General features: G+C 34.5%; 5 protein-coding genes across 7 annotated transcripts; 1 reads left to right on the top strand and 4 right to left on the bottom strand.

Annotated features, from left to right (window-relative positions):
* Positions 1–346: 346 nt before the first annotated feature.
* On the bottom strand, positions 347–2,121 carry LOC133826138 (agamous-like MADS-box protein AGL75). The gene has a single exon (XM_062258790.1). It carries the CDS (start codon positions 1,606–1,608, stop codon positions 448–450), a length of 1,161 nt encoding a protein of 386 aa, XP_062114774.1. The 5' UTR covers positions 1,609–2,121; the 3' UTR covers positions 347–447.
* A 1,708-nt stretch (positions 2,122–3,829) lies between these two features.
* Positions 3,830–7,669, bottom strand: LOC133792295 (E3 ubiquitin-protein ligase SP1). 3 transcript variants are annotated; one of them, XM_062230210.1, is made up of 11 exons: positions 7,060–7,669; positions 6,872–6,924; positions 6,332–6,453; positions 6,129–6,224; positions 5,891–5,992; positions 5,698–5,763; positions 5,014–5,126; positions 4,818–4,928; positions 4,528–4,574; positions 4,328–4,436; positions 3,830–4,217 (listed from the first exon to the last, which is right to left on the bottom strand). In XM_062230210.1, exons 1-11 carry the CDS (start codon positions 7,131–7,133, stop codon positions 4,115–4,117), a joined length of 996 nt encoding a protein of 331 aa, XP_062086194.1. In that variant the 5' UTR covers positions 7,134–7,669; the 3' UTR covers positions 3,830–4,114. The 3 variants fall into 3 exon arrangements, with proteins under 3 accessions (XP_062086194.1, XP_062086187.1, XP_062086183.1); XM_062230203.1 differs by having other exon boundaries at positions 4,328–4,430; positions 5,855–5,992; XM_062230199.1 differs by having other exon boundaries at positions 5,855–5,992; positions 7,060–7,668.
* A 767-nt stretch (positions 7,670–8,436) lies between these two features.
* Positions 8,437–10,550, bottom strand: LOC133792289 (GDSL esterase/lipase At1g54790-like). The gene is made up of 5 exons (XM_062230196.1): positions 10,147–10,550; positions 9,811–10,011; positions 9,510–9,676; positions 9,141–9,411; positions 8,437–8,901 (listed from the first exon to the last, which is right to left on the bottom strand). The coding sequence occupies exons 1-5, from the start codon at positions 10,388–10,390 to the stop codon at positions 8,624–8,626; spliced, it is 1,161 nt and encodes a 386-aa protein (XP_062086180.1). The 5' UTR covers positions 10,391–10,550; the 3' UTR covers positions 8,437–8,623.
* Positions 10,551–11,977: 1,427 nt separating this feature from the next.
* Positions 11,978–16,195, top strand: LOC133792310 (elongation factor Tu, mitochondrial). Its single transcript, XM_062230217.1, has 12 exons — positions 11,978–12,262; positions 12,617–12,692; positions 12,845–12,937; positions 13,074–13,148; positions 13,431–13,535; positions 13,650–13,740; positions 13,834–14,039; positions 14,408–14,491; positions 14,607–14,672; positions 14,760–14,822; positions 15,270–15,510; positions 15,773–16,195. The coding sequence occupies exons 1-12, from the start codon at positions 12,081–12,083 to the stop codon at positions 15,841–15,843; spliced, it is 1,353 nt and encodes a 450-aa protein (XP_062086201.1). The 5' UTR covers positions 11,978–12,080; the 3' UTR covers positions 15,844–16,195.
* Positions 16,196–16,725: 530 nt separating this feature from the next.
* Positions 16,726–19,986, bottom strand: LOC133792319 (uncharacterized). The gene is made up of 5 exons (XM_062230225.1): positions 19,709–19,986; positions 19,141–19,321; positions 18,169–18,580; positions 17,737–17,817; positions 16,726–17,637 (listed from the first exon to the last, which is right to left on the bottom strand). Exons 1-5 carry the CDS (start codon positions 19,799–19,801, stop codon positions 17,139–17,141), a joined length of 1,266 nt encoding a protein of 421 aa, XP_062086209.1. The 5' UTR covers positions 19,802–19,986; the 3' UTR covers positions 16,726–17,138.
* Positions 19,987–21,751: the final 1,765 nt, after the last annotated feature.

The following is a 21,751-nucleotide window of genomic DNA, read 5'->3' on the forward strand; positions in this document are numbered from 1 at the left end:
ACTGTTTATTCATCCACACTTACTATATAAGTAATAGAAAGTTGTGCTTTTTCATCTCCAAATTCTCTGAGAAAGCAGTTCAAAAACAAAATATATACAGAGAAAAAAAATAAGACAAAAGGAGGAAAAATAGTGTAAGCGAATGTGCATTATCTCAATAACTATGCAGTACTCTATAATAAGTAGTAGGAGTGTAAGTGGAAATTAACAAAACAAGTATAGTTGCCTAACTGACAGACACTTCCAAAGTTTAACTTTTAAAAACTAATGTATATATATATATATATTCGTCAAAAAATGGAAAAACTAGTACATAATAATTGTCCTTAAATATAGTATTATATATAACCACATTGCTATTTCATTCGGTGGTGCTATTACACAGAGATTGATAATCCTAAGTCTGCTCCTGCCTCAATACTTGATGATGATACACTATTTCTCTTGTCATGGGGCGCGGGTCAGGTGTGTAGTTGTTGGTGTGGAGTTCACAAAAGGAGTTGGATCATAGAAGTCTCGTATTACTTGGCCAAACTGACCGATTTGGTTCTCAGTATTGAAGTCTTCAATGAAATAATAATTAAAAGGGTCTTCAAACGAGAGTGGTACATTCTGTTGTTGAGGCGGCAGTGGTGGAAGAGATTGATAATACTCATCTTCATAGCACTGTTGAGGAGGGTATTTGTCGGTGGCGTTCATAAGATGAAGATCAGTTAAGGTATAAAAGTCTTGATTTTGACCATCAAACTGATCATCATCATGACATTGGTTTTCAGTACTAGTATTGAACAACTCACAGGCATTAAAAGAATAATCTTCAAAAGAGAGTGGTACATACTGTGGTTGAGGCGGCTGTAGTGGTGGTGGAAGAGCTTGATAATAATGCTTATTATCATCTTCGTAGTACTGTTGAGTGTTCCTGTTGTTGTTGTTGTTGATGACGGCGTTCATTAAAGGATCAGTTAGGTCGTAGAAGTCTTGAATTTGGCTTTGGTTTTCAGTATTAAACAACTCATGAATAACATTGCAAGGATCTTCAAACAAGAGTGGTTCATACTGTTGAGGCGGCAGTGGTGGAAGAGTATGATAAAACTCATCTTCATAATCTTGATGATTCTGGACTAGGGTTTCTGAAATAATCAGTTGCTCTTTTCCTTTGACTATCTCAATTTTCTCATCCAAAGCCTGAATCTTAGCCTCCAAGCATTTCGCCAAACCCATCAAAGAATTTTCGGACAGAGAGGCCAACTTTTCATCCCAAACCAACGGTGATGATGAAAACCCATTAACATTAGAAGAAGGAATATTCTCAGAAGAACAAGTATTGGTTACTTGCTCCTGAAGTTTCTTCATTTTCTTCTCCAACACATGAGAAAGACTCACTTCACTATGCTTTCTCTTCTTCTTGTTATTACTTGATGAATCAAGTAGTTTGGAGTAGTACTTTGTGATGATAGAACGAGCCTTCGTGGGGTCCTCCGGCCACACTTCTACGTTGCCATTGGGATCGTAACACACCAAACAAACCTCTGAGTTGCACAGATTACTGAGTTCACTCGCTTTCTTCTTCAACGTAAATCTTCTCCTTTGGAAAATTTTGCTCTCCATATTTTCCTTTCCAAGAAAGTAATGGCAAAAGCTAGAAAAAATAATGACAGTGGTGAGGGTGATGGTCCGTATGTGCCCAGATTTATATAGCCAAAGATTTTGGTTCAAGCAATCTGTGACTACCCATTACTTATTAATCAAAATGGTAACCTAGTTGATTTAATTAATAACCTTGAGTAATAATAATAATAAAAAAATAACTCTTTTTGTTTCCAGAAAAAAATTAAAAAAGCAACTCATTCCGTTATCCTTCATTATTACATATTACCGTTTTTATTTTTTGGAATGATTTTTTTAATTAATTAATATTCTCCAGCGGGTTGACTATATTTTTACACCCAAATTAACTAAATGTTCCTCACCTTATTCATTAATTTATAATCACACCATATTTTATTTCCGAAATCAGATTTCAAACTTTGTAGCCTTTGAAAAGAAATCATACACCCATATCCACGAGATATAAAAGGGAAAGATATCAATCCAAATGTATAATATAGATATGCATTCGTTATAATTTATATAATATATAAATTCGACCGAATTAAGCAATGATTATTGAAGAAAATTTGACCAACAAAATCACTATACAAATTTATATATTTATACACAGATATATATATAATACAAGAAAGTATCAAATTTATTAGTATATGCATTTCTTTCATTAGTACATATTATATATATAACGGTGAGATAAATAGGAAAAAAATACATTAATTAATATATAAATCATGTAAATATAGTCAAGGAAAACAAATTAGTAGAAAGAAAAAAAAGACAGACTTTAATAAATAAAATAATTAAAATATATGTATGTAATTAACATATTTGTGTATTAGATGATTCTTTAATTTATGAAATTATGTATAATTTTTAGTGATGGAAGAAGCTTCTTTTTTAAGTTTATAATTATATTAGAATTTAGATAAGTGGGGTGTACTTAAAAAGGTTAAATTTTATAATGGAATTAAGATTTAAAATTGTATATTTAGCCATTTAACATGATGATAAATTTAAAATTAATATTTTTAAGAAAAAAATATATTAATACTAATTAGAGGTGTAAATATAACTCCCATTATATATAGTAACAATTTCACCTTTTTTTTTCAGCAGCAATTTTTAGCTGTTAATTACAACAACTTCCCATCTTTTTATCTTGTATTCGTTTTTAACTACAAATCTATTATTTGCACAAATATTTCCATCCACCATTTCAATATAACATTTATTATAGGCATATATATGTTTTAATTGGGTGTCGCTTATTTGAATGTCAATAATCTAAAAGCCACATTTATGTTTAGAAAAATAAAGGAACAGATTATTAATTTTTTTTATTCAAAAAAATAGAACTAGAATTTTATTTTTAATTACTAAAAAAATTAAATAAATCAAACAATTTACATCATCATATCTCAATTACTTTAATGGTAAAATCAAATATAAATTTGACATATTAGTTAGAGTTCAAAGGTAGGGTTTGCTGAGAAAGAAAAATCCGAAAGACTAACAAAGTTTTGAATGACCCCAAATTATCCAACAGCCCTTAAAGTTTCTAAAAGATTTCCCATTACTAAACAACCCTTAAAAGTATTTCTCATGTATGTATATAAAGTAAGCACCTAGTGCTAATAGAAGTCTGAGCAAGCACTTCTTTTTTACCCGTTCATGAAAAATAAGATGTAATTCAAAATCAGATGATTATGTTTTGGTTGGAATTATTGAAAACATATGAGAATGAAAATAAGAATAAAAATAGGAATGAAATAAAATTTAATATAAATATTTTTTTTTATTTCATTATGGAGCGGAATGATCTTTCTTCCTATTTTATAAAAGAACACTGACTCCAAAATTCAAATGTTTTAAATTGCACACATACAAACTACCAAGGAATAGAATGAAAAATATATTTTTTTTTTCCATTTCATTCAATTTCAGCACTCTGACAAAAAATAAGATATAATTCAAAATCAAATGACCACTTAAGGTACCTTTGGCTGGATATGTTTGTTTGGTGATAATGGAGCATAAATAAATTTATTTTCATTTCATTTATTTGTTTGGTTGCAAATTAAAATATTAAAATATCATTCTAATGCATAATAAGACAAAATTGAATAATTCTTTTTATCAACTTTTATTTATTCTTATTATAAATTTCCCTCTACAATTACTTATGTAAGAGGTAGACTGAAGCAGTGTGATATAAAACTTTGAAGAAAAAATAAACTAATTCTATAAGCCACGCTAATTTACAAGGGTGCAAGGATAAGGATTCAAGCTATTAATCATTTACAATCTACAATTAAAGGTCCTGAAGAAGATAATCTCTCTCAAACCAGAAGTCATCATATCAATATCTCTAGAAAGAATTATAATAAGATGCATTTTGATAGCTTAAAGCCAAAAGATAATGGTGGTCGACACCATTAAACATACAACAATACTCTGATTTTGAATGTGGTAAACCAAATCTAGATGTGTGAAAAGCAGAACCTCAATGGCGGAAGGTTTTCACAACTTGATCAATTCTACGCCGGCAAAGAGGACAATTTGTTAATTGTGAGGAGCAGGTTGTACAACAGCACATATGACCGCACCTGCAAAATGATTTAATAGAGAAGAAATGGAAAGCGTGATCATTCTCATACAAAAAGGCATTTCGACATGAGTTTATTCAAAACTAGAAAGAAATAGACATAGTTCTTACGGGACAAAAACAGCATTATAGTCCTGTTCAAGGCATATCACACATAAATCTGGCATTAGACGATCTTTCTTAGAACCATCTGATCCACTTTCAGCCTTGTCTTCTGAACCTGGGAAAAAGAGTTGCAGCATTTTAATAAAGATATCTAAGCATAGACCAAATGTTTTCATAAATGGCAGACACTACAATAGTCAATCTACCTTCATCATCATTTGCAGATCGTTTAGCAGCAGCAGCAGCAAGAACCCTGACATGAACAGAAATAAATGTTTCCTTTCATAAAATGAGAGTAGCAGCAGTCATGGTGTACGGATACAATATAAGTTGATTATAGGGCTCATACCAAAGAAATACAGCTTTGTGATACGAGGTGACTAGCTATCGACTCATTAGAAAATATCTATTTATAATTTAATTTTTTACTTTTCTAACCATACGCAAGTTCCTTTAACCTGTACTTGGTCTCTTAATAAACATGACTTGAACTTACCTTCTCTGCAGTTCCCAGCGGCGTCTTCTTTCCATAATGTATTGGACGGCATGCTTAGCAATGAGATAAGCACCAAAGGCTGTCAAACCCACAGATGCATACTTGTACCACCTGGTAAATGCATCTTTGTTAATTACAAGAACACAAAAAAGTACTTAGCACAAGTAAGTTTGTACAGGCATGAATAAAGGTCAACCTTGCCCATTTTCCTAGGTTTACAATGAGTTGGTCAAGGGTTTTAGGAGAAACGTAAAACGGTCCTTTGTGGGGTTTCTGAATTCGAACAGTTCCAATATCATCTTTGGCAGCCTGAGAATAGACTAAATTGGATAAGATAGAGGCACGCAATGGTTAAGAAGTTATACTTACATCAGAAACTTATATTATAAACTAATATGAAAATTCACTAAAGAAGTTTTATTATATAACTGAGCAGAAACATACTCAACCAATCATTTGGAGGAATTAAAGTTTAACAAACATTACAATCTTCAAAATACTTAATTTTTTCTCTCATATGGACATCCTTGATGTTATTATGTGATATCGGGAAAATCCATATATGCTCAGATATAATCAACAACACAAGGGATACCACACCAAGCAGAGCAACTTGGACTAGAATTTGTATGTTAGAACTAAAGGCATTGGTATAATGCACTCACTGTTCCATGAAATGTAACAGAACCCTTGGAAAGCAGCAACAAGGATTAAAGATCACCTCTTAAGAGGTTAATGCCTATGCCGTTGAAGACATCAAATTTGTTTTCAGAATTTTTTTTTTGGTTTTCTCTATGTATTTATTACAAGAACTTGAGTTTCACTCCAAGCAAAGAAAAAAGAAAACCATTCAACAGTTTTATATTACACTACAGCATACCTCACCAACAACAGTCAAAGAAGTACCAGTTGGAAGTACCCGCTCAATACGTTTAACTCCAAGCATCTATAAGCACAAATAGCAGAAAATTCAGTCAACCGAAAGGGGGTCTGAGTGTGTGTGACAAAATAAATAAACAATTACTAATTAACAAGACCTTGAGGCCTTGGAGATAATCTAATGTCCCACGTACAAGGGATCTCCCTGATTCTTCAAACACCTCACTTGCTACTGGCAACACAAAACCTGTAGCACCACGAGCTCCCAACACATAAGCACGAGCAGTCCCATCATCCTGGTCCAAAGATTTTGACGAATTTTTTTTTACTACATCTAACAACACTACTTTAATGAAGCAAAGCACACAAACATAAAAGAATGGGATATCAATATATATATATATATATAGAGAGAGAGAGAGAGCTTCTCACCAGATACCATGGAACTTCTTTACTCATGGATAACATTAGAGCAGAATCCTGTATCCATGAACCAGCATCGTTGTGTTTCAAAAAATGTTGTTCTGCCTAAGAAAGATATGAATGAGACTGTTAGTGATACAACGATAAAACTGAATAAAAAACCAAAATGAGAACATATGTTGTATATAACAGGGTTGTTTTTCTGTAATTACTGTTTCCTCCACAATAACTCCACGTAAACCGCTGAACTCGCAGTTGATAGGGCTTTCAGCACTAACTCTCCCGGAAATTGCAACAACCAAAGGTAATACACACTCAGCATCTAGCAATTGTGCTGAGAAACAAAAATACTGGTTTAGGAATAGTATTCAAACTGATTTATGCCACCATTAGCAAACAAATATTTTCTGTTTACATTCAAAATGCAATGAATTCTAAAGATGATATGATATGCAGTTTGTGGATGCACTGCCAGGACTAAAACGTAAGCATGTACGTGTGATGAGTTTCACATATTACCCGATTGATGGCAGGCTTGAAAAGCAAACACGAAGAACTTAAACTATCAAATGTAAGGCACAAATCAACATCAGTATAAGTTCCATTGCCAGGATTGTGAAACTCAAAACTTCTATATGTGATTAATTTAGTTCCAGTACTACCTACCTAGTCATTACAGCAAAATAGAAATAATAATGATAATAATAAACATGTGTAAACAATTAAAACCAGAAATTGAAAAGGCCCAATACCTAATTCTTTCAACTGATTGACCCGAGTGACCGATTTCAGAAGCTCCGCATCCCTGCATAAGGTCAGAAATGCGAAACAAAACCATAACAAAGAAATTCCAAGTATCCAAGTTATAACATTACAATACAAAAGATTTTCAGCGTTATAATTCAGCATGACATTGGCAATTTAGTAGTAATTAACTTACCTGCCACTGCTCCTTCCGAGAAGGTATAGGGCAGCTGCACTCAAACAGCAACTTAATCCACCCCATGGAAGCATGTTCGATCAGCTCAATTTCTAAACCCTAACTTTCTAGCCTTTCAACTAAAGCTTATCACCATATGTTACAGGTATAATAGATATGGTGATTTTCATCCAAAAACTGCCACAATCTGATACTGATAGATTTCCAAAAGTAATATATATATATATATATATGTTTATATTTACATAAAAGAAAGCTCTGATCTTGCTCTGCTGCAGCGAATCGGGTAAAGAGAAAATAGGGGAATTTGTGAGGCAGAGAGAAGAAAGGAGAATGCTAGGCGAGTATTTTGGGAGGAGTTGTGTTGTTGGATTAATTGTGAAATTTTGTGTTTGATTCTGGGGAAAGAAAATGAAAAGTGAAAATAGAAGAGAATTGGATTCGAATTTCGAAGGAAGGAGTGTTTGAGCTGTTGATGGTGTTCAATTCAAGAGAAGAAGAGGAGAAGAGATTCGAAGCCTCGTCCGTTCGTAGTCTGTGTTACGAAGCTATCCTCCTGCTGGGCTTGGAGGAGTGGCCATCAGTTCACAAAACAAAGTTTTATTTTTTATTTTAATAACAGCAACTTATTACAACTATGAGGTTTATTTGTCTTGTGCTACGTTTTCTATTTTAAGCCAATCATTCTTTTTATATATATATATATATATATATAGATATATTATATACCACGAACACGATAATGAACCAACCAACCAAGGATAAAAGACAATTTTTTTACTACTTAGTTTCGTTTCTAAGACGACCTGTACTAGTATTTTATCCATTCTATGTACTTTCAAATATTCTTGTCTTGTGGTGGGTTATTTGTTCTATAATTTTTGAAGATCATGTTTAGAATATATTATGATAGATTTGGATTAGATTGAATATTTTTTTATGAAAAGATTTAGTCATGTAATTAGAGAGTATATTGAATAAATTAATTTAATTACAAAAATAATTTAGTCTTAATAAAGACTAATTTTATATTATCAAATTCTCATTCTAATTCGGTTATTCCTTTTTTTTTTTTTTAAATCTCATTCTATAATTGTCAACAATAACACATGTAACTTAACTTTGTATCAAATTTATTTTTAACAATAATTAATTTAGCCACTATCAAATGTTCCTATAATCACCCAAAACTCCTTTATTTTCCTTCCTTTCTAAATTTTATTACGAGGATAAATATACATGCGGCAAGTTAAAGGCAGTTTTGTGTCTTTTTTGGTGAGATGTTTTCTATGGATAATGTTGAGTTTTGGGCCATTATTAAATTTAACGCACTTAGTTATGTTCCTTAGAAAATAAATAAATAAACAATACAGCTCATATAGGAATTTAAAAATATATAAATACAGAATTAACACTTAGATGTATACAACCTATGCAGTCTATGCTTGTAAATCTCAAATACTTTTAATTTATTTGAGAAAATGATGTATTTGAGATGGATATATATACATACATACACACATATCTTTTATGTATTTTTTTTTATGTTAAAAACAAAGTGTAGCTATGAACTGAAAACATCGGAACCCATAAGGAGGTGTAAATTGGAAGAAGGAGGTGGATCGGTGAAATTTCCAGTCAATATTTGTGATGAAACATACTGATTTGCAGCTTCTGTGTAATGGTTCCCATCCCAATTAACATACTCTGTAGTGTTACTACATGGTGTTGCTGTCACCATGCTCCCATTCAGGCTCTTGCTTACACCACAAGCAATCCGGCTGTCGAAATTCAATGGCAAACCACCATAGCCGCAGCAAGCTGCTATAGGTTGTTTGAACCCTGTACTCCATCCAAATTCACAACAGCATAAATAACTAACCCAAATAAAATTAATAAAATACAGCTCTAAATAAGTATGTACTATACAAGGGTTCCTTGTTCAGCAAATTTCATAGCAGAAGGCATATTAGTTCTTTTCTGAAAATAAAGGGTATATTTAAGCTTAGAAGATGGCATATTTGAAGAAAGAACAAAATTAAATAAGAAAACACTATGCAATAACTATTGAGAGAGCTTACCAAATTGGGAATAGTTTGCAATGAGGTTATATTTTATTAAGTAAATGTCAACAAAAGTAACCTTGGCTTCAGGAAATTGTCCCCGGAACTTCTGACAAAGATCACGTAGCTGAGAATTGAAAGCATTGGCAGCGTTGTTGTGAGAAGTAACACATCCAAATTGGTCCAGCTTTGATGGGTCTTTTCCATATTTATCAACAATTCTTGGTAAGCATCCGAGGGGACTAGTGTTGTGTATCCAAAAATTTCTAGCGCCCTCGCCGTATAATCTCTGTTAAAATGGAAAAAAGGCAAAATAAAGTTTAGGGATGGAGATGAAAATTGCTTCTAATGAAGATCTTAATTCTGCATTTTGAGAAGACAGACTACCTCTAATCCTGTCTCAAATTCTGATAGGAGACTTGGGATTGAAGCAACTACTTGGTCCTCTGATTTAGAATAAAATGCACCATCAAGATCGTTCTGTCCCACATCAAACATGTAGAGACCGTGCCTGAAGTAACTTTCTGAAGGAAGATATCTGCGAAACCTACTGTCTAAAGCCATACTTAATTTGATACCAGTAAATACCACACGTAACATAAAGATATGCTACCAAATTTTAGAAACTGGATAAAGTTTAGGATTTGAAATAGTATTCTACATATATATATATATATATATAAAATACCTTTGGCCAGTAGCTGAAGAGCACGGTCCTTGAATCTAGCAAATTCAGACACCTGAACCCCAAAGGAGAACGGGCTTAATGAAGCTGCATTGGCTGGAAGTATGGTGGATCCACCAGTGGCAAAATTACAACCCTTTTGGAAGCTTGGTGCACCAATTGAATCCAAGTATGGATTTAGAAAAGGTAGCTTTAATGAATCCACTGCACCATGCAATCAATGAAGTAATAGATTAGATATACATACATGCATTTGTAACGTCTCAGACGCATTTCCACAAACAGTTACCGCATTGAGACAGAGTGATCCCAAAAAGTTAATAAAAAACATAAACTTACTGAGAAAATCAATAATGAGACGGCCATCACATAAACGCCCAGAGGGTTTGAGGAAGTAGGTTTGGCCATAGGGTTGCCCAAAAGGGAAAGCGATTCCGGCAGCGATGCCGCCGGTGTCGGAATTGGAATCGCCGAAGTTGAAAACCGCCGGATATTTGAAATCAATGGGGCTTACGAGAGGGAAGTACGAAAAGCTTAATGCCAATGTTAGAATCAAAAGGGTTAAGAATTTTGTAGTAGCCATGGAATCAGGTGATTATTTTACCTGAAACCATTTGAGCTCGTAGATTTTCTTATAGTGATTAACAGACAATGTTTGGTGAAAAATGGGTGCCTTGCAAGTTCAGGTAAGTTTATAAGAAACATATTAAGGTATGGTTTTTAAACTTACAATCATAAAATTTGAGAAGTACAAGGCATGTGTTACTTCAAAACAAAAACAAAAAATTAGCCTATTTGGCCTTGTAAAATTGTGTTATTAGAAATGATAAAAGAAAATTATTTTTGTAGTTTTAAAAAACAAAAGGCATTTGGTTAAATTTTTGTTTTTAAAAAAATTAGTTTTATTTTTTTTAAATCTTAAATAAAAGAGAAAAATATTTTAAAAGTTTGTAATAAATAATGAGATAAAATAATTTAAAAGAAAAAATGATGAAAAATAAGAAGTGAGAAAGTAAGGAAGGAAAATTTGAAGAAATAGAAATTGAGAAGAGAGAAATTGATCCAAGAAAAAATGAGAGAGAATGTGATGAGAAAGAAAGTGAAGAGAGAGAAATGAATAGAGAGAAAGTGATGAGAGAGGAAATGACGGGAGAGAGAAAATAAAGATATATTAAGTGATGAGAGAGAAAGTGAAGATATAGTAAGTGATGAAAGAGAAAATAATGACATAATAAGTTATACAAGAGAAAATAAGGAGATAGAAAATGAATATATAGAAGGTGAGAAGAGAGAAAATAGCGAGAGATAAAATAATGAGAGATAAAATGATGAGAGAGAAAGTAAAGAGAGAGAAAATGATATGACAATAAATAATTTTAAATAATAATAATTATAAAAGTGATATGAAAAAAGAAAAAAAAGAATGACAAAAAAGATTTGAGAACAACAGAAAACAACTTTTTATTGTTCTCCAAATTTTCTATCTTTTATAATTTTGTTTTTAAAAATTATTTTTTAAAAACAATGTCAAACACTCCACTTATTTTCAAAACATAATTTTTAAGATTTAAAAATAAAAAATAATTTTTAATTAAGGTGCCAAACCAAACACCGTCGTAATCTCATAATCTCTGCAAACTAAAAAAAGACAATCTTTAATTATTGGTTTAACTTGCCATTTATATAACAAACAATGCAAAAAGACTTGTAAGTACATTATCTTTATTGGGAGAGAGGGACAGGGACACTGTGTGTGTGACATACTCATAAAAATCACACAATCAGTGTGTTTTATTTGTTGAAAATATTAAAAATAGCGTCATTAATTTGTGTGATATATTAAATATATTTTTTTACAAGCATTATTTTAAATTGTTAATTATATATCAACGTCTAATTTTTAATTTTTATGTACAAATTTTGTGTCCTAATATTAATCTTTATGATCATAGTTACTATTACATATTAATATTATTCCGTTAAAGAAATGATTTTCTCCACTTAAAATTTCTGCTGACAAAGCATTTTTTTGGGGGTTAATATCGGGAGTGACACGTCATTTTTGCATGGGATAGGAAGATAGGAGGAGGAAGCGAAACGAAGGATAGTTTGGTAATTGTACATTTAGTTCTGGAACAAAGGCCCAGTGTGTAAAACCCTGGAAAAATCCCAATAAGCCCTAAACCCCTAACCATCCAACTTCTCAGTCTCACATCCGCCACTCTGCGCGCGTACCTTCACTCATTTCCATTTGGTTCAGGGTGGTTTCGACAATGGCTTCGGTCGCTCTCCGAAACCCTAACACCAAGCGCCTTCTCCCATTTTCATCTCAAATATACTCCTACTGTAGGGGATCGGCTCAGACCGGTCTCTCTGTGTCCGAGTCGATCTCTGGAAATGACAAATCTTACTCTCCGATGCCCTGGTGGAGATCCATGGCCACCTTCACCAGAACGTAAGTTCAACTTCTGACTCTTCAATCCTCTACCCAATCGTATCGACGTGGTGATAGGATTATACGTTTTTGATGTTCTAGTTGTAGTCAATTGTTTGATTTTTGGTAGGTGTAACTAGAATCAGCTCGCGTTAATGGTAGAATGGGATCGGTATTGTACGGTCTCGTAACAGTTGCTTGTAATGGGGGATTGGATATGTACTGTGAATTTTTCTCTTGGTTTGACTAGCTAGAATTACCCAAATACTATTTACAAGGTCAATGTTACCTTTGTTATTGCATTCCGAATCCAACTTCGGGAAGAAATATCGATTAGTGGCCAATTCTAAATCTGCATGATTTTTTTTCGAACAGAAAACCTCATGTGAATGTTGGAACAATTGGACACGTCGATCACGGAAAGACTACACTAACTGCCGCAATTACAAAGGTTTGGTTTCTGATAGCGTCCCTGTGTGGGTCTGTGAAATTGTATGTGATGTGTTGGGTTGTGTTGTGTTGTGTTACTTGTGTAAATCAACAACAGCTGGATCGCATTAGCGAGTCGTCTGTTACCTAACATATTTATGTGATTTACCTTAGGTACTGTCAGAAGAAGGCAAAGCCAAGGCTATTGCTTTCGATGAAATTGACAAGGCTCCTGAGGAGAAAAAGAGAGGAATTACGATTGCAACGGTTAGCATTGTTTTGCTGATAATGATATTATCTATATGACTGCCATTTTGTTAGGCTGAATATTAGTGTAGTTTTTATATGTTGATTTTTCTGTAATTATTTTTCTCTTGCAACATGTGTGTTTTATATTTTGTAGGCCCATGTGGAGTATGAGACTTCTAAGCGACATTATGCTCATGTTGACTGCCCTGGACACGCTGACTATGTCAAGGTAATCTGAATACTAGAAATAACTGAAATGTGTATGATTTTAGCGTTAGATTTATTTTTAATATTTTTTTTACATGCAACCGAAACTTATGTCAGGGGATCAAAAGTTGAGATATGTTGAATATAAATTTTTCCTAACAGAATTCATATATATATATATATATATATATTTGTTTGTGATGTTACAACTTACAAGTGCCATTAGTTATTTAAACTTGTCCTACTGCTGGACATTCTCATGCTCACCTGTGGAACTATTTATTGAAGTATAATTACCGTGCAGAATATGATTACTGGAGCAGCCCAGATGGATGGAGGTATTCTAGTTGTATCTGCCCCTGATGGACCCATGCCCCAGACTAAGGAGCATATTTTGCTTGCCCGACAGGTGGGTATTTTATCATTATCTCCTTATTGGAGAGGATAGTTTAGCTACATGTTTTGGTAATGGAAATATGATGTGCAACAATGCATGTAAAGATTTTCTTAATGTATTCAATAGGTTGGCGTGCCATCACTTGTGTGCTTTTTGAATAAAGTTGACGCTGTTGATGATCCAGAATTGTTGGAGCTAGTTGAAATGGAGCTGCGTGGTGGGTATTTTTTATTTTATTTTTAAAAAAAGATTATCCTGACTCAATGCCATGCTTTTGCTTTAATCATTTTACATCTTATTGTTATTGCAGAGCTTTTGAGCTTCTACAAGTTTCCTGGGGATGAGATTCCTATTATTCAGGGTTCGGCTTTGTCGGCCTTACAAGGTACAAATGAAGAGATTGGGAAGAAAGCCATTCTAAAATTGATGGACGCTGTTGATGAATACATTCCTGATCCTGTCCGCCAACTGGATAAACCTTTCTTAATGCCAATTGAAGATGTTTTCTCAATTCAGGTAAAACTTGCATGTGCTTTATTTATGCTTGTATATACTGGCTTTTCTTGAAAGTAGCAGCCCAGTAATTCTTTGTTCGTAAGTTCGATGCATAATCTTTAGGTAGTTTCCTTTAAATTTTGGTGTAATATTCCTTCATATTTAGTTTTCTATTTGTAATGCTGCTGTTCACTTCTGAAAAATAGTTAGTGAACTCTATCACAAATTTCCTCTAAATTTGTATCGTAAGCTTGCAATTGAGAAATGGGTGGGGTATGCATGGTTCTAACTCGCTCCCTACATTTCTTGGGACTTTTTTTATGGCGTCTGTGGTTGAGTATATTATGTATTTTTGACTTTGCAGTATTGGTTTTGTTTTTGTATAAAAGGGACGTGGAACTGTGGCAACTGGGCGTGTTGAACAAGGAGTAATTAAAGTCGGTGAGGAAGTTGAGATTCTGGGGTTAAGGCAGGTACATATTTACAACTAGTTCTGGTATTTTTGAGGCTTCCAAGCATTCTGTTAATATCTCCATGAGCCCTGTGCCCTTTAAGAATGGCTGGTCTGACATAATTTTCCTATTTTAGGGTGCTCCTTTGAAAACTGTGGTTACTGGTGTTGAGATGTTCAAGAAAATCTTGGATCAAGGACAGGTAAGTGGCTAAATAAGATATTTATTATACCTAAAGTTTATCTTTTGCATGTGGTTCCATTTAATGATTGCTTTTGGAATTCAATAGGCTGGTGACAATGTGGGTCTTCTTCTTCGAGGTCTAAAACGAGAAGATGTGCAGCGAGGACAGGTATACGGCATGAATTACACCTCAGGAATTTATTTATCTTGGGTTGTTGTGGTATCGCATAAAATTTTAGTTATAGAAGCTGCCTACTTTGATAATTTTTAAATTGCAGAGATATTGTTGATTTCATTTGGTTGTCTATAAATTTTAGTTATAGAAGCTGCCTACTTTGATAATTTTTAAATTGCAGAGATATTGTTGATTTCATTTGGTTGTCTCTAAATTTTTGTAAGGCAGGTTTTGGTTATGGTAGTTATTTGGCTTGAGCCGTGACTAGTCATCAGTTTGTTTTCTGTTAAAAGTTTATGAAAATAAGGTTTCTGGTCCAATTATGACTAATATTTCAAGATTATACGTAGTGGAAAAGGATTACCGTTTGAAATATCTTTGGTTTCTAATCTTGGTTTCAATATTGGATTGTAAAACTTTGTAAGATTATTTATTGCACAGGTAATTGCCAAGCCAGGGTCTTTGAAAACATCCAGGAGGTTTGAAGCAGAGATATATGTCCTCACAAAGGATGAAGGTGGACGTCATACTGCCTTTTTTTCAAACTATAAGCCTCAGTTTTATATGAGGACCGCAGATATCACTGGAAAAGTAGAATTGCCTGAAAATGTTAAGATGGTTATGCCTGGTGATAATGTGACAGCCGTTTTTGAGCTGATTCAACCTGTTCCTCTTGAAGGAGGTATGTTTGCGTGCTCCTTGAAAAAGATGGAGTTTTCTTGCACTCTAATACATGCCCTGCATCATTGTCTACTTCATCCATGCATCAACTACCTGAAATTTACACTCTGCTTGATTGTGTATCTTATTGTTAAATTGGTTCACACTAATTACTGTATGGGTGCTTCTCCATGCTGTGACTTAGTAGAATACTAGTTATATACCATGTTGACATTGAGAGATAGTTGAATGTTGAACTGAAACATTGTTTTTTGGACTGACAGGACAAAGATTTGCATTGCGAGAGGGAGGTAGAACAGTTGGTGCAGGAGTAGTATCAAAAGTACTGAGCTAAGAATTTTGATGTGCCCGATCCTTTTATATTGTTTGTATTTTCATTAGCAAAAAGGGGTTGATGAACAAAATGGAATATTCAGTTGGACAACATGCCATGTGGTAATTGCTTATATAGTCCACATTTGATGCGGTTGTTAGTTCTAGGCATTATCAAAAGAGGATGTTTGATGTTACAAATTCGAGTAAATTGAAGGAACGAGGAATCTTCAGGCATGGTTTTGACCATTTTGCATCTGATTTTCTTTTTGGTTATTTTTGTCATAAATAATTTTCCGGTACTTGACCAGTGTTGTACCTGCTTGTGGCATGGGATCTGAATTCAATTTAAGATTCAAATAATGTTTTTTTTACTTTCCTGAAATATGCGTTTTCATGTGAGAAGAGGACATCTGAAATTGAGAACTACTCTCGCGGGCTTGGATTATCAATCATCATTAGTGATTATGAAGGACAATATTTTTTTTGGTCTTTTGGAGTTGGTACTATAATGAAACACTTGTCTTCGCAATAATCCTATCTGGAAGATTATAAAATTCTCTTCTACATTTGGTAATAAAAGTTAAACATGTTTTCAATAAGGTGATAGTGTAAGTGTGTGTTTGGTGTGTTGGACTATGAGTCACTGGATAAGTATATGAGATGCGTAAATAAATTAAAATTTTAAAAATAGTTAACTATTTTTAAATTTTTTTTTCGAAGGAAATTTGTTCGATAATATTTAACTACTAACCAATCAAATTTCTATCGCAAGTTACTAGAGGAAAGTAGGCTTGTGATTGTATTTATTTTTACCTGTGATCTAACACCATCACATTATTAGAGTAGCATCTCACCCTTAAACAATGTCGTTAGTTAATAAAGATGTATCAACATGCTCTACTTATCAAGAGGAATATCAAGCTCAAAATTGATAGTAATGTTTATGGTCTGTAACAAAACTATTAATCAATCCAAGTTGCTGTTTTGTTAAATAATACACAATATCTAAATATGTGCTGACTGACTGCTGATCAGACAGAGGTCATACCCAATTGAACTCTGCATCATCTCAAACTTGCCTAGGATTCTTTCGAATCCTACTTCCACTTCTTTTTTTGTAAAAACTTTAACTTGGGCTTCTCCATCTTCACCACATCAAAGCCAAATGAGCTTCACCCCCATCTAATCATCAACCAGCTATACATATATACCGTAGCATATACAATTACTCTCACATACACAGCTAGTCATCCTGATCTTCTAAGTTCATCAAACCATTCACCTTCAGCCTGAATATATTACTTCCTTTGATGCTTAAGCAAATCTCAACAACGCGACTGCCATCAAAGTTGCAGCTCTGAAATAGATCTCCTCCACACTCTTATCCACTTTGTTCATCACTTCATCTTCTTTCAACCCCATCTTGCCTGCATTCTTATTGGCGTAGACAACCGTGTCCCTCAGCTTATTAACTGCCCAAGAAAGCCAAACCAGGCCAAATCCTAATCCGGTGCTCACGAGTCTCGATGAGCAAAATGGTGCCCTTGCACAAGCTAATTTACAGATAACAGAGAATAGAACAGCCAAGCCAGTGCCAGCAATGCCGGCTGAGAACTGAGTGAGGAGCTCAGGAAGCTCGGGACCGGATTTTTTCAATGAAAGGAAGGCTGTTTTTCCATGCTTCTTCTTGTTAGCCATTATAGATAGGAGGTTCTCACATGCATGGAAATAGTTCTTCTTGTAGAGATCTCGTTCTCTGCCCACCCTTTTTCCAGCCTTCTCTTTTGGTGACTTGACCTTTCTCTTTCCAGGACTGTTGAGTACATGACAAGAAATCAATTAGTAAGAATCTCAAAACTAAAGCCAACAATGGTGATTGGCAGAAGTGAAGAAAATAAGTATATGTTGCTACCTCTTCATAGGAGCAACAGTTGTTGCATGGAGCTTTAAAGAATGCGCATCAAGAATAACCCCCACTGCAGTGCTGTCCAGCCTGGTTCGTAGAATTGATTGCCGGTGAGGTTTTTACAAAAGAAAAAAAAAAAGAGAAATAAAAAAATCCCAGAAAACAGTAAACATTTAAACTAAAATATACAGAAAACCAAGACAATTGTTATCATCAAAAGTCTGCCGGAAAATATTCCCTGAAGAAAGGGGTTGGAAGTGACTGATTAAACAAGTAATGCCTGATTCATTTAACTAATTGTTACGCATGCCTTTCATCTATCCACATACTAGGGAGATATGAAAAATCATGCATTTCCATGACCAGGTGCATCACATATGCATGATTAAATATCCGCATTGAGCAGAAATCCAGTTTTGTTTGCTAAATGATACATACCTATTATAGTGTGGGACCAGCATTGACTGCTTTTTCCACTTAGCTGGGTTTTTGGGCAAGTAAAACTCAGCAACAACTGAAAGTAGATCCTTCACCTCAGTCCCCGTAACATTGAATAAGACTTGGCCATCTGGGTGAGCTGTAATTTTTGAACTACCCACCAGATCTCCAACAAAGTCCAAAAGAGGCTTTTGGGCATACAATTCAGAACCAGGGTAGATAAGAGGTGTTACTTGTTTATGTGAATCAATTTTTAATGCTTGTAAGCCCATGACCTCAGAAAGTAAAGTTAAATCCACTCCACCTCCATCTGGTTCATTTGCTGCACTCATGAGGAATTGCAAAATTGTTTCGTGTTTTCTGCAATGTTCTGCTATTCCAAAGCTGAAAGGCATGGAACCTGGACGGCCATCTGCAACCAAAAGTAAGAAAATATAAATAATAAATAAATAAATATGGCAATGCAAGAAGACATAATAATAGTATAAATATGAAAATAGCAAATAACTGCCTAAATCAATCGCAAGGCAGCCAGTCAAATCTTAAATATTGAAATACTTTGAGACAACTTGCCAACAATGTTTCTCACATTTAGTTCTTTTTCTTCAGCTTTCAAATCTACTTTAAATCTTCCTTTCGCCAGCCTCTAAAATCATTGTGGTACTATGATGGACATCATATAAGCAATCAACCTTGCAGGTCTGGCTACTCTTTATTTTTCTTAGAATCCTAATCAGTCATCCATCTGGCTCATTCTTACTTCCATAGCTGAGCAGAGTGTACTGAGATTTCTAAAGTTACTTCTACATACCTTAACCACAAAATAGATGCCTCAATAAACAATAATATACTAAGCACGGTACATGAAGTAAGTCGGTAGATTTTGTGGTATTCTAGATAAATTATACTATGGAAAAGGAGATTCAAACAACGATAACATTTAACAGATGACACAGTGATTCATTTTCATACCTTGCACATCGGAAACCAGGGGCCTTTCACCCACAGAGTCAATCTTGACATACTTGTTGCACTCAGATAACCCGCTTATGGATTTCCATGGCTCCTCAGACTCTTGTGATCTCAGACTGAGGGATCCAAGTCTCATGGCCTCATGTTTTGGTCCATAATTCGAAAAAAGTGGTTGAAAATCCTGGGTTAACAAAAAAAAACCAGAATAATTCAATACAGAAAGAAAGCAATAAATCACGGACTAGACAAAACAGATTACCAGCAGGCTCCTATAGCAAACTTCTACATATTTGCATACATAAATACACACAAACATAAAGCAAAACATGTTTTGTTAAAAGATGATAATAATAACGCCCATTTGGCAAGCCAAAATAGTAAGAACATATGAACCTAACATTGAAAACAAAATACTTCGTACATAACCCAATTAACAAGTAAAAGCAATCAGATAATAAACCAGCACAACAACCAGATAGAATAACGAGAATCTAAGCACCAACATTAGAGACCCAGAACAATTTCCATAATCTACGGAAACAAAAACCCATTAAGCTAAAGTCTTTACATGGATGGCTCTGCTCATGCCCTGCTCTTGGTGTAAAACGACCCCAGCAGGAGGGTAGCCATGAGAAGCCATCAAACAAAACTTAACGACCATTGCCGAAGGGGAACTCAGTTCAGAAAACAAGTTTCTGAAACCAAAATTCTACCCTTATGTGGCTTTTTCTCATCTCACCCTGAACTTATCCATCCCTGGACCTCAAAATTCAAAGATTTTCATAGTTCAAGCCTTTTGGGTGGCACCCAAAAATAAACAGAAAATTCCAAAAATAAAAAACTGGGATTTATGAGACCCAATTGCCCGATCTAGAAAAATCTGATTTTTATTGAATATTGTGTGGCTGTTGGCACATAGGGCCTCAAGAATCCAGGTTGGATTATTCAAGAGAAGACAAAAAAAGGGTCCTTTTCTTCCTCGTTGGGATGGTAAAGACTTGGGTTCTGTTTCTGTGTGTCTCATCTTTGCTACATTCGATGGTGAGAAAGCTCCACACCGTTTATTTTAGATACTTTTCCATTGTGGAAAAAACAAATGGAGTTGTGCTGAATGAAAAAAATTGACGAGGTTTTGGTAAATTATAAATTATAAATTGTTCATGTCATATTTATTTTATTTTATTAAAATAAATTTGTAAGTTTAAATTAAATATATTTTTAATAAAAGACTAATAAATTGATCATAAATAAAAATATTATATTATATAATATATTATTGTGTATATATATTATAACTAATCGATGTAGCTAAGATTTTGAGTATGAATAAATGAGTCTCGAAATGTAGGCTCGAAAATAACAGACATTGTCTGAACACTTATATAAATTAACATGATTATTGATCTGTTGTTGTTGGCGATCGAGCACAAGTTGAAAGGATCGAGCTTAAGTTTCAAGCTCGAAAGTAAGAATCTTCTTCGAAGCATGTGGGTATTATTCGAGCCTTAGTTGCAGGCTCAAAGGCATTGATCTCCGAATATTGAGTTCGATTAAACCACTAGGTGAGGAGGAGGCTGACTGGAATAACAAGCTTGAAGTCTTGTTTGATCTCAAAAGCGCGCCCACCTTACAATTGAGCTCAGGAACGTGTTTTCCACAAAATCCTTATTCCTAAGGGATTCGTTGTTATCAGATATCAAATCTCAATTATCATGAGGTATTTTGTAATTAATGTATTTATTAGCATTTATTTGAAATTTTAATAATTGATTGTAACTTCCTGAAAGAATGGGAAGATATTTTGTCAACCAGACCTATAAATAGCCTGGAGAATTTCATTGGTATGCATGCACAAAATTGTACTAATAATACTCTGCCAAATTGCTTTCTGAAAAAGCTTTGAGAGAGTATCAAGATAAAAAATATCGACTCGTAGACTAGGAATATTTTAACTGTTGAACCACGTAAAAAGCTATTGTGTTCTTCTATTTTTTCTGAAACATTGTTTAGTACTCTTCGTAATTACATTGACGAAAAAATGGCGTCAACAGTTTGGTGCTTTTCGTTGAGAGCATTAAGCAAATCTCTATATTGTTTAATCAGAAACCTCTTGCATAGCATCAATGGTCGCCGCGAACAATCCAGGAACTGGTGGACGACCATTGCCACAAATCCCTAAGGAGCGAACTCCTCAAACTGAGAACTATCCGTGAAGGCCTGGGAAGCAACCTATGGCAAATCAGGGCCCGGATGAGGGAAGCGCATCATCTTGCCCCAGGGGGGCACCTGCTCCAACCCCTAAGCCCGATGAGGATCTCTATTATAACCCCGAGAGGTATGTGCCCATTGTGGAATTGGAGAATCGCCAACTGCGCCAACAATTGGCCGAAGCCACACGACGTAATGAAGAATTGGCCAGGCAGGCCGCAGAGGCCCAGGCATCTCCTCGGAGGACCAGAGGGCGTCCCCGCGGGAGTACAACCGCCATAATGGCCGAACAAAGGGCCCAGCAGACCCAGCCAAGGCCCAGGGAAAACACCGACAACGATCGCCCTGGGAGGAATACTCAAACTACTATTGTTGGTAATCCTACAGTGAGTGTAACTGCGGG

Source organism: Humulus lupulus, chromosome 1, assembly GCF_963169125.1.
Source record: "Humulus lupulus chromosome 1, drHumLupu1.1, whole genome shotgun sequence".
Lineage (NCBI taxonomy): Eukaryota > Viridiplantae > Streptophyta > Magnoliopsida > Rosales > Cannabaceae > Humulus > Humulus lupulus.

Coding starts and splice junctions, on each gene's coding strand:
- LOC133826138 (XM_062258790.1), bottom strand. CDS start 1,608: ATGGAGAGCAAAATTTTCCAAAGGAGAAGATTTACGTTGAAGAAGAAA.
- LOC133792295 (XM_062230199.1), bottom strand. CDS start 7,133: ATGCTTCCATGGGGTGGATTAAGTTGCTGTTTGAGTGCAGCTGCCCTA. Junction 5,127..5,697: donor CTTTGACTGTTGTTGGTGAG/GTATGCTGTAGT, acceptor GTCTATTCTCAG/GCTGCCAAAGATGATATTGG. Junction 4,437..4,527: donor ATCTGCAAATGATGATGAAG/GTAGATTGACTA, acceptor TCTTTTTCCCAG/GTTCAGAAGACAAGGCTGAA.
- LOC133792289 (XM_062230196.1), bottom strand. CDS start 10,390: ATGGCTACTACAAAATTCTTAACCCTTTTGATTCTAACATTGGCATTA. Junction 9,677..9,810: donor TCTTCAGCTACTGGCCAAAG/GTATTTTATATA, acceptor GTATGGCTTTAG/ACAGTAGGTTTCGCAGATAT. Junction 9,412..9,509: donor AATTTGAGACAGGATTAGAG/GTAGTCTGTCTT, acceptor CCATTTTAACAG/AGATTATACGGCGAGGGCGC.
- LOC133792310 (XM_062230217.1), top strand. CDS start 12,081: ATGGCTTCGGTCGCTCTCCGAAACCCTAACACCAAGCGCCTTCTCCCA. Junction 12,938..13,073: donor GAGGAATTACGATTGCAACG/GTTAGCATTGTT, acceptor TATATTTTGTAG/GCCCATGTGGAGTATGAGAC. Junction 13,741..13,833: donor AGTTGAAATGGAGCTGCGTG/GTGGGTATTTTT, acceptor TTGTTATTGCAG/AGCTTTTGAGCTTCTACAAG.
- LOC133792319 (XM_062230225.1), bottom strand. CDS start 19,801: ATGGTCGTTAAGTTTTGTTTGATGGCTTCTCATGGCTACCCTCCTGCT. Junction 19,322..19,708: donor GCATGAGCAGAGCCATCCAT/GTAAAGACTTTA, acceptor TTGTTAACCCAG/GATTTTCAACCACTTTTTTC. Junction 17,818..18,168: donor CTGGTCCCACACTATAATAG/GTATGTATCATT, acceptor TCTACGAACCAG/GCTGGACAGCACTGCAGTGG.